Source organism: Protopterus annectens, chromosome 10.part0 (assembly GCF_019279795.1).
Source record: "Protopterus annectens isolate FY-2018-M chromosome 10.part0, PAN1.0, whole genome shotgun sequence".
NCBI classification, from domain to species: Eukaryota; Metazoa; Chordata; order Ceratodontiformes; family Protopteridae; genus Protopterus; species Protopterus annectens.
The window spans coordinates 337,315,965-337,331,576 of record NC_056744.1 but is presented as its reverse complement, the minus strand read 5'-3'; the positions used below and the strand labels follow the sequence as shown (position 1 = coordinate 337,331,576).

General features: G+C 40.9%; 1 protein-coding gene across 2 annotated transcripts in view; it reads left to right on the top strand.

The window, feature by feature from the left end:
- DARS2 (aspartyl-tRNA synthetase 2, mitochondrial) overlaps positions 1–15,612 on the top strand; it is a 1,354,455-nt gene that overhangs the window by 409,049 nt on the left and 929,794 nt on the right. For both annotated transcript variants that reach the window (XM_044085228.1, XM_044085227.1), the window contains one exon: positions 13,392–13,461. In XM_044085228.1, the coding sequence (XP_043941163.1) occupies positions 13,392–13,461 (70 nt within the window). The remainder of the gene's footprint in view (positions 1–13,391; positions 13,462–15,612) is intronic.

Sequence of the window (15,612 nt, the reverse complement as noted above, 5' to 3'; positions counted from 1 at the left end):
AGTATACATAACATCAAGAATGACATCTAAGATAGTAGAGATTGTCATATGCCCACTGATAGATATTATAAAGTTAAATATTCTTTCCCCAAAGCAATAATGAAATAAGAAATGTTTGTTAGAATGCAATGTTTTTTATTAACACAAGGTTTTGACTTGTAAAGCAAGGGTCATCTTGATACAAGGTTTGAAATAAATGTTTCTAAAAAGCAGAAGTGTAATGCAGAAACTGCAGGGCTTGAGCTGCAGAGTTAAGAATAGATACAAAAAATATAATGTGCTGAAGCAAGCCGCTATCTCAGACAGACATCTACTAAAATAATTTCTAATGAAACATGCTTAGTTTAAAAATGGTTCATGGATGACTAACTGAAACATACAGAGAGACATTTGATATTTTTAACAGGGACTTTTTGGTGAGTCTTCAGATGCAGAAATGAAAGAAATAAAATACAGCACTTTAACTGATGTAAAAATGATGTGCAACAAGAATCAGTCAGGACACTAGGAAATAACATCTGCTGCTATGCAAAGCGTATATAAAACTGGACATTTGCTGGCTTTTATGGAGAGACATCTTGATCAAGTGTGCACTGATCCTAGACAGCACAGTTAATGAGAAGCAAAGACTGTATTCTAGCTATGTTATAATAGAATTGAAATAACTCAGACAGTGTAACTGCTTGGACATATTAAATTATAACGGAAACAGCAGTACGTTGCGAGTCTGGTGATTCCGCCATTTACAAAGAATTTAACTTCCACGTTTGTTTGATTTATTACATCCATGCTCGTAAGATGCAACATGAGGTGCCCTTTCTATGAGTTTCTGATGATCGTCATTCTGGCATATGTGAAGCATAACATTTCTTATAGTTATGTTCCTCCAAAATCTGTTGTAGATAAATGAAGATAAAACAAAGGCTACAGTAGTAAACTGCTGGTTCGGCAATACCCATATTTATTTAATTAATTAATTTATAACATTTATTTACCGGGAAAGTCCGACTGGGACATAGCCCATATTCAGCAGAGGCCCGGGGCGAAATGCTCCAGCTTTATGGGGATATGATAAGATGAGGTATTTAGGTGTCTGGATTTAAAAGGTTTCTGTTATGGCAGCTATTGGTATGTGGGAAAAGATTAAAAGGGTAATACAAAACAAACTGAGAATCTTGAAACTTTTTATTATGGATATTAGCTCATTCCTTCCAGTGCAGCTCTTTTGAGTTTGTACTTTTAACTCCCAGTGGGTGCGACTTGAGCCTTTTAAAAAAAATGAAGTTATCAAACAAGATGGCGAGGGGGAGTGTAGCAGAAGGGTTGGTAACATTTTTAGCAATTGCAACTCCCTCCGAACAGTAATAAACAGAGGGGTATTAAAATTAAAAATAAAGAAAATTGAAAGTGAAGAAGCAACCAGAAACCAGCATAAATGGAAACCTCCCGGTATTGATGAAATTTCAGTAGTTTTGTGATAAAATGAACAGGAGATAAAGGTTCAGATAATACTTTTTAATAATTGTTTTGAGTGGAAATGTGCTTTTGACTTGGAAAGAAGCAATAATTGTACTTGTACCAAAAGAGGAGAAAGGTCCTCTTGATCTAGGGTCATACCGACTCATTCAGTTCTAAATCCTGACGTAAAAAATTGTTTATGATGATTTTGACAAAATGAAAGTGAAATATTTTGTAGAGAACAAGAGACCTTGATCAGTGTGGGTTCGTTGAGGGTAGGTAAACATCTGACAGTATTAACAGATCTCTTATGATTCAGAAGAATGCACTGGATTGTATTATTTGGTAAATAGCATTTGGCAGACTGTGTTGGGAATTTATGAACAGCTCCCTTGAGGCATTTGGGTTTCCATAAACATGAGCCGCATAAATATTTCATATCTGTAGAAGATCCCATTCTAGGGTAATGTATACTGGTGAGCGATCTAAAGCTTTTAGCCATACAAGACGAACTGTGCGGGGTTGCCCACTTTAACCATTACTCTTGTCTTTATATTTAGAGACATTATCCAGGGACATAAAACAATCAAACATAATCGGATATAAATAGAGAAATACGGATGAGAAAATAGCCATTTTTGCAGATAAGTTACCAGTCCAGAGCATGATATTAAAATGATATTTGGTAAACTGAAGTATTTTAATAGTATAAAAGATGTAAAGTAAGTGAAGCAAAAGTAAAGGCTATAGCAATGAAATGTGTCCCAATGCATGATTTAGTAGAGAGCTCCCCCTTTTTATGGAGTCTCAGTAGAATGAGATACTTGAGAATTTGGTTGTAATGGTATTTATGGAAATTGATAGTAAGATCTGTAAGAGATTAAGTTGGTTTTAGTCCTGCTAGTTCTTTATGTTGATCAGGCCTATTTGAATCAACCAAGAGATCAGATATGGAAGAATATGAAAGGAAATTAAGGAGTTTCTTTGGGACAATGAAAAGGAAAGAGTGCAGTTGGGAAAAACTTATACTGACAGAGAAATAGGGTGGTTTAGGAGGCATACTGTAAGGCCATGCAACATAGATTAATATAATTAATTATATTATTAATATAATTATATTATAATATAATATAATTCTAAAGACATGCTTCTGGAGTGTTTCTCCCCGGGCCTCCGCTGAAAACAGGATCTGTGGAACCTAGTTGGACTTTCCCGGTCAACAAATGTTAAATAAAAAAAAAAAAAAAAAAAAAAAAATTTGATTCAGTATAAAGAATATATGCCAAAATGGAAGTGCATGACAGCCATTCTGCCCAATGTACACCATAGTGCATGTTATTGAATACCTCTCGTTTTGTTTGGTAACCATTTAACAAGTTTTTTCAGTTGTTTGCATAAGGTTATCTGTATATGAGCCAATAACAGGGGGCATGGCCATTGTTTTATATATAAATGTTATCAGTATCAACATAATGAGCCTCATAAAAGCAGGCACTGCATTTACAGAATGCAGTTAAATGATTCCATTTGAAGCTTGTATGTAAATGTCTCATTTATTTGAATTTGAAGTTTACATGTTTTGTTTCTTGCTTTTTGCTGCTAAGAATTCCTGCTGTAGATGTGGGTGTTTCCCACTTCAGGGACCATTGTGTAATTTTCCAGGGGCTAGTTATCTCTCAGGTTATCCAATATATGTGCAACTGGCAGGCAGTGCTCCTGATATATTTTGAATTGCAGATTGGTAATTTAGCTCAGCATGTGACCTTCACCCTTGCAGAGTACAGTAATGTCTACAGGGTTTCAGAAATGATGTTTTGCAGAGTTGCTCTGTTTATTTATACAGTTAACAGCAACTACAGCCAGAGTTTATCCGAGTTTTAGAACTAGGACAGTGATGCCTGTAGCTCTTCTGGCTTCCATGCTAAGGAGATGAGTGTTTAAGTGGAAGTGTAGGATCAAGTCAAATATTCAAGGATTTGTACCCATTGTCTATATCTGTTATGTTTCTATGTGGGGGGGGGACGCAAGATCCTATGCACATCTACCTTACTTAACCTTTGAGTTCTGAAAAGCATGGATTTTGTTTTGTTTTTTGGGTTTATCATTAACTTATTATTGAGAAGTCAACCTCAGGTGTTGTTAAATTTAACATGCTGCAGTCTATTCCATTATAAATATTATTCACTTTTGTAATTTAGTGAAGTGTTGAGCTAATAAGCCCTTTAATAAATTTGAACTTGAACATAGAAATATTGCATTCTGAATTGTGCATTCATTTTAATCCAGTGATAGGCAGTAGTGCCTTTTTAAAAGGTGAACCAGGGGTTTTGTAGGATTAACTGACAAGCAGTGTTACACAAGATCTTAGTGGAGATGGAGGTAGTAAGTCCAGGTTGATAGGAACCCTGTGGGTTTACCCACGAGCGATTGAGTCACACTTATTTAAATCCTTGGTTTTCAAAAGATATAATTTTGAAAACTGGCAAGATGAAAACCTTGAAAAACAGAAAAAAATATTTTTTGCAGTGAGCAAACCATCTGTGTACCCCCCATGATGGGACAGTACCCCCCCCTAAATTACATTTACCAGATCTACAGTCACACCACAGTGGAGAAACAGAGGAAAAATTCCCAAAAAGTGCCTTGCCAGTTTGTACAGTACAAGTCATTGCAATGAAACTCTCCACAGTATTAAATTTTCGAACTAAAGCCTCTCATCCCCCCAGTACTGTGACAAACATGTAGGATAACCAACCCTCCATCCTAAACTGCCAAGCATAGTTAAACATGCCCTTGACATTCTGAAGTTTCAACATTAAGGCTGTTTTTATGAACTGCATTTAATATTTCTATATCACAACGTCAAACTTACAAAAGTTCGATCGTTGTAATATTGAACAGTTATGTTCGAAACCCAACAAAACCGAAAGCCTAGAACAGTGATTTTTTCCCCCGGGAATAAAATCACTGTTCCGTGACAAAAAAAAACAAAAAAACTTAACCTTAAACCTAAACTGAAGTTGGGGGCTTCACCCGCCACCCCCCCCACAACGTGGGGGGCTGTGCCCCCTCACACCCCCTACTTAAATATAGCAACTCCGAGATCGCACTACAGTGAAGGAAATAGCAAAGCCCCGAAAACGGCCCACCAATTTTTTTTCGCTGTTTTCTACTTTCGGACTTTAGGGTTCGATATTGCAACATTCAAACATGTTTGAGTTTGACATTGTAATATAGACACCATTTAATAAAACATTAAGTGGGTTTGAATATGAGCCTTTTTTAAATGCGGTAGTCCATTTGCAATTTTACAGCTGCTAAGGAAACAGCAGCATAAACTCCTTTTGTATATTTGTGCACGTATGAATGAAATTTTATTTATTTGTTATTTATTTTACATTTGCTGACCGGGTTTATATGACTGAGCTAAGCTGCCCTTTTTCAGCGGAGACCCAGGGAGAAAAGCTCCACAGGTTATACAGATTATCATTTACAAAATAAAACAATCAACAGCAAAATTACATAATATATTCAAAGAAAACATATAAATGAAAAACAAAGATTTACAAAAGAATAATAGTTTTGTCACCAGAGGTAAAAGCTTGCATCATTCAGAAAGGTATATAAGTAGAGTGCATAGGCTGAAGATTTGGAATGGTTAATGCAAGACTAAGTTCCATAAAACCACACCACAGGAAATATATTTTGAATGCTTTTTGTCATTATAAGAGTGAAATATCTTTAAATGGTTACAGCTGGCTAATCAGATGCTGACTCCTTTGACAAGTCAGAGAAAGACCATACTAACCTATATAACCTCATTTCACATGTCATGCTTCTGTGAAGTTGGACATGATGGGGAAGCACTTTCATAAAAAAAAAAAAAAAAAAAAAAAATCCTGGATAATATGATAGGTAACTGTCATAGGTTCATAGGTTCATACTAGGCTATCTGCCCAAGGGCATTTATAAGCCTAGCCAGAGTTTTGTGGCTTTCGCCACCCCTTTAGTTTGGGGGATACTATGCCCATTATTTTGCTGTGCCTCTGTCAAGCAGTGACACTGAGATAATCCCTGGGGTATATCTGCGATCTCCCATCCATTGGTCAAGATTCCTCTTGAACAAGGCCAGCGAGGTGCTCTGCCTCACATGTACCGGGATTTTGTTCCACAGCATAGGGAGTCTCTGGGTGATGAATCTGTCCCTCCAGCACATCCTATTAATAACCGTGTCAAGGTTTAAGTCTCCTGCCCTTGTAGTTCTGAGGGATCTAGATTTTTTGAGGTGAAGCATGTTCATCAATTCTGGGTTGGACATGGCCTTGTATGTCAGGCACAGGTCACCTCTGAGCAGACGGTAAGTGACTGAGTAGAGCTGAAGTTCCTTCAGTCGGGCAGCATAGGACATATTTTTGAGACCCTTTATCCTTTTGGTGAGGAACTTTTGAGGCCTTTCCAGTTGCTGCAGGTGTCGTGTCAGATACATTCCGAATGGGGAATTGTACTCAATCATTGGCCTGATGAGTGATGAGTACAGGGGGACGATGACTTCCCTTGATCTAGATGTGAATCCCTTCATGATCAGGTGGGCAATGTAGAAGGTCTTCCTCCTAACTACTTTGGCAACGTGAGTATCAAATGAAAGGTTACTGTCAACCTGGATACCCAGATCCCTGATAACCTCTTCTGTGCTTAGTGGGTTGCCACCTATATGGTAGCTAGGGGTAACCTTGTTTTTCCCAAAGGGTATGACTATGCATTTTTTGGCGTTTAACTTTAGGCCATGGTTCTGGCACCAGTTTTCCATTACTATAAGACCCTTCTGAAGGATATCTGTGTCTGATGTGTTCTCAACTATGGCGCCCAGTTTGCAGTCATCTGCAAATTTTGTCAGCCATAATCCTCCTGTGTTTGCTTGTACTTCTGAAAAGGTGATGCTGAACAGGAGAGGGCCCAGGACTGAGCCCTGTGGGACACCACTTGTGACGGTCCTTGAGTCTGACATGGCGCCAGCAACTCTGACCCTGTGGGTTCTGTCACTTAGCCAATTTGCAACCCATCTTGTGACGTATGGGTTTACATTTAAGCTGATGAGTTTTTCAATGATACCTGAGTGGGGTATTGTGTCGAAAGCCTTTGCCAGGTCGAGGTAGGCTGTGTGGACTGCCTTTCCCTCATCAATGGCCTTGGTGACTGTTTCGAAAAAGTCCACCAGATTTAAAAGGCATGATCTGCCCTTGACAAAGCCAAACTGGGTCGGATCCAAAGTCTGCAAGTCTCCTATGTCTTTATTTATGAGTTCCATTATGATCCTCTCCATAGCTTTGCAGATCAAGCTTGTCAAGCTGATGGGACGGTAATTTCCCGGGTCGGTGGAGGCACCTCCTTTGTGAAGTGGGACCACAGTTGCCGTACGCCACTCCTTAGGCACGTATCCTAAGGTGAGGCAAAGATTAAACAGCTGCCCTAACTGCGGGTTTAATTCCTCATTGAGTTTGTGGAGCACACATCCGGGGACACCATCTGGTCCCATGGATGCTGTGTTTTTTGCCTTGGAGAGAGCAGTTCTCACCTGAGCGTTAGAGATGTTTGGGGGGCTATAATTCTCTGGTATAGATATCTCACCTTTTGGGGGGGAGAAGTTTGCACTGAACCTGTCAGCCAGTATGTTGGCAATGTCTGTAGGTTCAGTAATTTTTACATCATTTTGAACTAATTCTGAGCATATCTGGGAGTTTCCTCACAGGTTTCTAACATAGCTAAAGAAGGCCTTATGATTGTCCTTTGAGTCCTTAGCGACTTTTCTCTCAAAATTTGCCTTTGATGATTTTATGAGAGATCTTAGTTTTTTACTTATAATGATCAAGGGTGTTTTCCCTTTTAAGGATTTTGCTCTATCTTGTAGTAGCTTCCTCCTTCTGTTGTAGAGCTTGTTTATGGCTGGGGTCCACCAAACTGGACGCTTGCCTTTGGTACAAAGAGTCTTTGTTTTGTTTGGGATTGCCTGATTCATGCAGTCCTGTAGGTGCTGGTACAAGGCATTTGTAAGTGATTCAGCGGCTTGAGTAGTGGTTTCTGCAGTCACGGGGGCCTTAAAAGAGACCACACTAGCCTTTAGAAGTGTGAAGTCGGCTTTTGAGAAGTTCTTCACTGTGGTCTTTTTTATCTCAGGTGGGGGCGGGATGTGGACTTCCAGTGAGATTAGTTTATGGTCTGATCTCACCAGTGAAGGGTATACTTCCGGTGTTGAACATTGTGACCCCATGGTCGTGATGATGAGATCTAGTATGTTATCTCCTCTTGTGGGGATGGTGACTAGTTGTTCCATGGCATTTGAGTTTATGAACTCTAGGAACCTTTGGGCTAGAGTGTTGGGGCTTGAGTAGTGATCCCAGTCTATATTCGGGTAGTTGAAATCACCTAGTATGATGGTGTTTGGAGATACATGTATCCCCTCCAGTGTTTTCAGGAAAGCTATGTGAGGTTCCTGAGATTGAGAGGGTGGCCTGTAACATGCTACAAATTGCAGAGCAGTCTTGCCTATGGTTAATTGCACCTGGATGGTCTCCGATGCATCGTGCGTTGCCACCAACCTTGAGGTGTGGGTGTTCTTGATGAATATAGACACCTCCTTTCTTGGTGTTGTCCGGATTTTGGGGCCGGAACGCATGATATGAGGTAAAGCCTGATAGTGCCGGGGTGCTCTCGGGAGCCTTGAACCAGGTCTCAGTCACAGCACAGACATCGATGTTCTCCATACTGAGAAGGGCCTCGAGTGCGTGCATCTTGAGGTTTAGACTTCTGGCATTGAGCAGCATTACCCTTAGTTTTTTTCCTTTTTTGTGTTCTAGGGTGGTAGGTTTAGAATTTGAGCCTTGCCTAAAAAAGGCACTATGGGGGTGGCAAGAGCCTTTGCCAATATCCGGAAGCCCAGGGGTGACAGGTGCAAGCTGTCCCTTGTGAAGCAGCGTGGCTTGTCCAGCATGTTATACCAGACAGACAGATATTGGATCCCCTTTGAATGACACCAGAGTTTAAGCCAATTATTAAAGCTGATCATCTTGTCTCTGTATTGTGGCATCATTCTTGGTGAAGGTAGGATACTGCTCAAGGTCAGGGTCATACCTGCCTGGGCTACATAATCAGAGAGCTCCTCTATGTCTCTTTTCATGTAGTCCAAGGAGGTACGTCTCGGGTCGTTCACACCAGTGTGGACAATGACAGAGTCGTACTTGTACCTGCTGTTGAGAGACCTGAGTGCTTGCATTATGTGGCGGATTCTAGCACCCGACAGGCAGCTTACTGTGACCTTTTCCTTGTTCAATCTGTTGAGCGGGACGTCAGTGTGTCTGACTATGGAGTCACCAATGACGAGTGTGTCTGGCATTGTGTTTGGCCTTAAGGGCTGTGACTGTTTGGCACACTGACTATGTGGTCTATGTGTTGCATGTGTCGTGTCCTGAGGTGGCAGTTGTTTGGGTGTCTGCTTTGGTGGCCTCTGCTGTTTTGGTAGATGTTTGATCAGAGCCTCCGAATATGTCTTTGTGTATTTATGTGTATGATTTGAAGTTGTGATAGTACTATGTGAGACTGGGTTTGTGGTGTGTGTGGTTACCTTCTCCTCCTGTCTGGTCTTACCAGTCCTATGTTGAGAGAGCTCAGCCTCCAGTTTGGCTACATAGTTGCATCTCTCGCATGTATTTGTGTTTTGTGGGAGAAGGAGAGGGTTGTCCGTGTACATGAGGCAATTGTAACATTGCCTCAATATTCCCAGATTCACCAGCTGAGCAGGAGAGGACACTAGCAACTGATCCCTCGACATGCTAGAAGGAATAGACAAGGACTTTAAAAGACTCCGGGGGATGTGGGTGATTGAATGGGGTTTTTGGCTGGTGGGGTACTATGTATAATAAAAGTGCTATATCAAGTAAAAAAGTACTTTAGGATCAGTGCTAGGCTTTACAGATAGAGAATGTTCTACTTAGGAATCAAGTAGAGCTGAGCTTTTTAGATATAGAATACGCTGGTTAGATCAGCAGTACAGTTTAAGGAAGGCTGTTTTAAGGGAAAATTTGAAGAGTGGACTTTAGGTAGCCCGAATAGTTTAACCTTGATTAACTGCCACTGCTCTTGTGTGCTCCTGTGGCAACTCCGCGCTAAAGCGCGCTTTATAGCAGGGGGCTGGAAAAAACAGGAAATGACCCAAAATGGCGAATGAATTACCAGTTGCTGTCTCTTCTATCAGTTGTCTTAATTAGAATGTACCCTTCACACACAAAGCAGGCCGATTCTCCTTCCCTTTTCTCCATTGTAATTAAATGTACAAGCTACAGCAATCAGTACTTGAACATTAACCGTCCAGACAGGATAAAATCCACCAAAGCCAAGTTTGAGTCTAAAATAGCTACCCAAGCCAAAAGACGGTCATTTTTTAGTTATGTCTGTAATCTGAAAAGCACAATACAGCAGTTAATTGAACTGCATTCAGCAGCTCCCCATCTATAAGCAAACCTGTGTGCTTATTACTACTGGGGAATTGCCTGGCTGTGAAACCAGGCTGTTTGTGTTACCGATCCCAATAGCAGATACACTGGCCTGATATTCTTGTACTTCCCCTCCTTCCTGCACTGTTATAGTTACTTATAACCACACTTTCAGCTCAAACGGGAACTGCACCGTAAACATGTTTCCTCCTTCATACAGTGTTTTCCTCCATACAAGATCATTCCTCCACTATCCCATTTAAATAAAACATGGATATACTGTTGGTCTGTTTCTGTGACATTTCTAAGCTATTCATCTTCCATGGAGCACAGCATGTTGTTTTGCAGTTTGTCACCCTGGCTTTTATATCGTTTTGGCCACTATATTTTATAATTTCTACTTCAGAAGAATCAACTTATTTCCTTCCATCCCTCTCACTGGTGTCACTTGTTTCTTGACTCTCTAGAGATTAACAGCTTGTGTAATGTCATTCATAGTCATTGTCTTTCCTTCCTGTTGTGAGCGTAAACCTGTTGCATCTTTAGGGATTCACACCTGTGCTACTTTGTAGTGTCACAAGCTGTTGAACCTTAGTGCTTAGGGACTGTCGTCTTACCACAAGAAAGGTGTGCGCAGTCTCAGGGTTCGAATACAGTTGTGGGGCTGTGGGAGTGCAGAAGGTGGCTTAGAGAAATATTTTTTCTTTCTTTATATCAGTTTTATTGTCTCTGTTTTTGCTGTTGTTGGGTGCACTGGGTTTGTGCCTGTAGTGAAGTTACACAAACCCAGTGCATACAGCTAATTAATGTCTATCTTTCTGAAAAACTCCAGTAAGATAGACATTAATTAGCTGTGTGCACTGGGTTTGTGAAAAACTCCATTCCGCGGTGGTGCAGCAGTAGCGTTGTTGCCTCATAGCAAGAGGTTCTCCTGTGCTATTCTCGGCTTGGGTTGGGAGTGCCTTTTGTGTGGAGTCTGCATGTCCTCCCCGCAGTTGAGTGGGCGTTCGAAAGACATGCGTTGAATGGGCATGTCTTCGTTGAAGGTTGGGCGTCGGGCTGGCAACTCGACACCATAAAAAACAACTGCCAATCATTAGCGGACCGGAGTTCTGCTGTGGTGACCCCTAACCAGGAAAAGCCGAAAGAACAACAATTTTCTGAAAAACTCCAGGTGCTTTGATGCTGAAGGAGAAATGCCCAACTACAGCAGTTCATACAGGCTACATACGTACGTGCTTCAACAGGCTCCCATCCATGTGAAGCAGAGTTCCTCCCTGGCCCAATTCAAGTGCAACTTGGACAATTGGATGGGAAGCTGGAAATTCATCCCTGGTTTGGGACCTGTCTTTAATGGACACATTAGAGATTTGGGATGCATGGCTAGGCTTAAAAAGGCCCTTGTGGTCACTAACCTAGTAAACACCTATGAACCTACATGATAGAGAACACAAATCAGTATGCATCACTGGAGAAAGATTAACTAATAAAGTTTGTTAAGGTTTTAAAATAAATAGTAGTAGTTCTTAGTATGGTCCATTCTAAGGTTGAAGGAAAGGGATGGTCACTGTATTGTCTTCTTTGGGAACAAGAAGCATTGTAATGACGATGCTTAGCCAAAAAAATAAAATCATTTCAGTATGACCATACCATTTGACAATTATGAAATGAAACAGATTAAAAATAATCTGCAGTATTGACTAGTAAGTATGTTAATCAGCAGTCAGACCGTAGTCTTGTACTGTGTTGTTTTGGTGGCAGAGAAGAAAAGGAGGCAGTACAAGGGTAATTGAGGGGGAGGGGAGAGGTTAATCATTGTTTATGTGATAGGTGCGTTATAAGACAGGCCTCTCCATAATGCATACAACTGCCTAGGGATAGGACCTGAATGGGAAGCATGATCTGCCAATTGTCAGTACAAGGGTAATTGAGGGGGCGGGGAGAGGTTAATCATTGTTTATGTGATAGGTGCGTTATAAGACAGACCTCTCCATAATACATACAACTGCCTAGGGATAGGACCTGAATGGGAAGCATGATCTGTCAATTGTCAGTACAAGGGTAATTGAGGGGGCGGGGAGAGGTTAATCATTGTTTATGTGATAGGTGCGTTATAAGACAGGCCTCTCCATAATACATACAACTGCCTAGGGATAGGACCTGAATGGGAAGCATGATCTGCCAATTGTCAGTACAAGGGTAATTGAGGGGGCGGGGAGAGGTTAATCATTGTTTATGTGATAGGTGCGGTATAAGACAGACCTCTCCATAATACATACAACTGCCTAGGGGTAGGACCTGAATGGGAAGCATGATCTGCTAATTGTCAGTACAAGGGTAATTGAGGGGGCGGGGAGAGGTTAATCATTGTTTATGTGATAGGTGCGTTATAAGACAGACCTCTCCATAATACATACAACTGCCTAGGGATAGGACCTGAATGGGAAGCATGATCTGCCAATTGTCAGTACAAGGGTAATTGAGGGGGAGGGGAGAGGTTAATCATTGTTTATGTGATAGGTGCGTTATAAGACAGACTTCTCCATAATACATACAACTGCCTAGGGGTAGGACCTGAATGGGAAGCATGATCTGTCAATTGTCAGTACAAGGGTAATTGAGGGGGCGGGGAGAGGTTAATCATTGTTTATGTGATAGGTGCGTTATAAGACAGACCTCTCCATAATACATACAACTGCCTAGGGGTAGGACCTGAATGGGAAGCATGATCTGCCAATTGTCAGTACAAGGGTAATTGAGGGGGAGGGGAGAGGTTAATCATTGTTTATGTGATAGGTGCGTTATAAGACAGACTTCTCCATAATACATACAACTGCCTAGGGGTAGGACCTGAATGGGAAGCATGATCTGTCAATTGTCAGTACAAGGGTAATTGAGGGGGCGGGGAGAGGTTAATCATTGTTTATGTGATAGGTGCGTTATAAGACAGACCTCTCCATAATACATACAACTGCCTAGGGATAGGACCTGAATGGGAAGCATGATCTGCCAATTGCTTGATGTGCATCACAGCTGGAAAAGTGAGCTGGGTGCTGAAAGATACTGAAAATAAGTAGTGGTCAGGAAAATGGCTTAGTCTTCAGAACTTTGGTACAGGACAGAGTATGACATATGGACATAATAATGAATGAAAGGGAAGTAGTGGTAAGGCAGTTGGTTCTGGTCTATCTAAAGATAGCTAAGCGATGTGACAGGATAATCAGAAAATGATAGTGAATATTTAAGGAGTGTAGATGCAGATAGCATCACAAGAACACTTGTTAATTAGAAGACACCGCACTGTGTTTCATCTCTTTTGCACTGTTCAGAAAGTAATTAAATACTAAGAGCAATGAAACATTTTCCAGTCATTGGATAGTGTTTGATTTAGGTGCTTTGTAATGAAAAGCCAGTACCTTTTAAAAGCAGAAACCTCATTTGCTGTTGCAGGTACTTCCAGGTGGCTCGTTGTTACAGAGATGAAGGGTCAAAGCCTGACAGGCAGCCTGAATTCACACAGGTAAGAAGCATGCACTTTGCTGCAAATTACTTGAACATATGCATACATTTTTATGTTTGTCCAAAATACAAACTCGTGTACTCAACGGATGTACTTCAGCAGTTAATAGACTGCCTTCCTTAGCACAGTGGACCTCTTGAGACAGTTTTTGAAAAACCCATCCACATGTCATTGTCAAAACTTATTTTAAAATGCCCCATAAAGGAGCTGCCCCCCCCCTACCATTTTTCAAGCTCCCTAGTCACGTGATTCTTGCACTTCTTATATTTTTCCAACATCTGTCAATCAGAATTGTCCTGCTGTGTTGATTTTTGCATGGGTGATTCAGTGGTAGGATGATGTCATATGCATATTTCATTAAATATCTAACTGATATATTGTAATACATAAAGAAAGATGTGTGATCATTTCTTGATCTGATTTTTAAATTAATTTTAACCAGCTAAATAATGTCTTTAAGCATATATTAGTAATTCCAGTACATAGTTGCACTGCATTTTGCTGTTTAAGTGATCTGATGGTATTAAACGTAGTTTCATTCGTATGTACTGAGTGTATGTGAGGCGAGTTCAGAACTTGCCATTACCGTAATGCGGTTCCATTTTAGTATCAAATTAGTGAGTTTTTTTTTTTTTAATACTATAATTGGTTTACTGTCTCTTGCTGGTGGCTGAGGAAGGGTTCCAGGCTAGTTGTTTTGTATTGAACTTTAAATATGCAGTAGCAAGTCCACCCAAACAAAACAAACTTTAGACAGTTATAGTTACCCCAGCCCCCAGAGTCATTCCTGTCGGTAGCATGGACTCTTCCCCTGCAACTTCTCTAGCCAGCCTGATTGAGATGGGTATCTTGAGACGGTGTAAGAATTATCTCATGCTGTTTGACTGTCGTGTATCACTCAAACTACTTAACATAGTGTGTGTGAGATGTACAGATATAATATCCTTTTCCCCCTCCAATAAACATCTTTATTAAATTATTACATATGATGTAGGCAATCTTACATTTATATAAATGGAAAACATTGATACCACTTTAGTTGCAAACATTATACATCACAGACGCCACTGAAACAACTGTAGTTGCAGACATTATACATCATTTATAATCTAACCACTCATTTTCAGTTAAACAGTATATGGCTTATTCAAATCCTGCGTTGTAAAACATATAGATGTGCCTCTGATGAGACTGTGCAAGGAAAGAGTGATGGTTACTTGCTTGTCTGGTGCCAGGATCCATCAGATTACACATGTACCTAAGTCCTTGAACCAAGTTTATGCCCAGTGTCAATGACTTGATCTATATGAAGAGTCTCATGATGGTTCTCTGACTGTGTCCAAGGCAGGTATGAGCCCAGAACTGAGCAGCAGTCTACCTTCTCCAAGGGTGATGGTGCCATATGAGCAAAAACTAACTAACTCCAGCAACTGGCTTAGTCTTTGGTGTCATTCAAAGGGGGTCCAGTATTTGTCAGCCTAAGAGGATATAGAATCATAGGAAGTTACTAGGCTATTGACCCTGAGGCCCTTACAAGCCTAGCCAAGAATTTAGCCCATGTTCCAGCAAGTCAGCACCCTATGCCACTGTTCAGCAGGGACATAAGTGGAATCCCAGGGGTATATTTTCTGTTCCCCATCCAGTTATCCAGGTTGTGCTTAAAAAGGTTTAATGCTTTATGTGGAGAGGGAGTCTATTCCACAAAAGGGGGAGTCTCTGGGACACACATCTGTCCCACCAACAAGTCCTGTTGATGTTGTAATCCAGGTTGAGGTCTCGCGTGCGGGTTACTCGAGTGGAGCTTGAGTTACGGATATGCAGCAGTCATATCAGGGCGGGGTCTGAAATTGCTTTGTATGCCAGACAGAGGTCTGATTGACAGACTATGTTGCTTCTCCAGGGATGGCCTGTATCTGTCCCTTCTAGGGTCTCAATTATTGGCAAAGACATTGTTCAGCCCATACTGCCTTTTTTAGGATGTGCTGACCTGATAAACCTGCCAACATAACAAAACAAGCAAAGGAAAATATGAAGATATTATGCCAGGAGCATAAGCAAGAAACTCTACTCGCTACAAGCCCTGCTGACCCTGGAGAACATTGACATCTGTGTAGTGACTGAGACATGGATTACAGTAGCGGCGGGCACTCC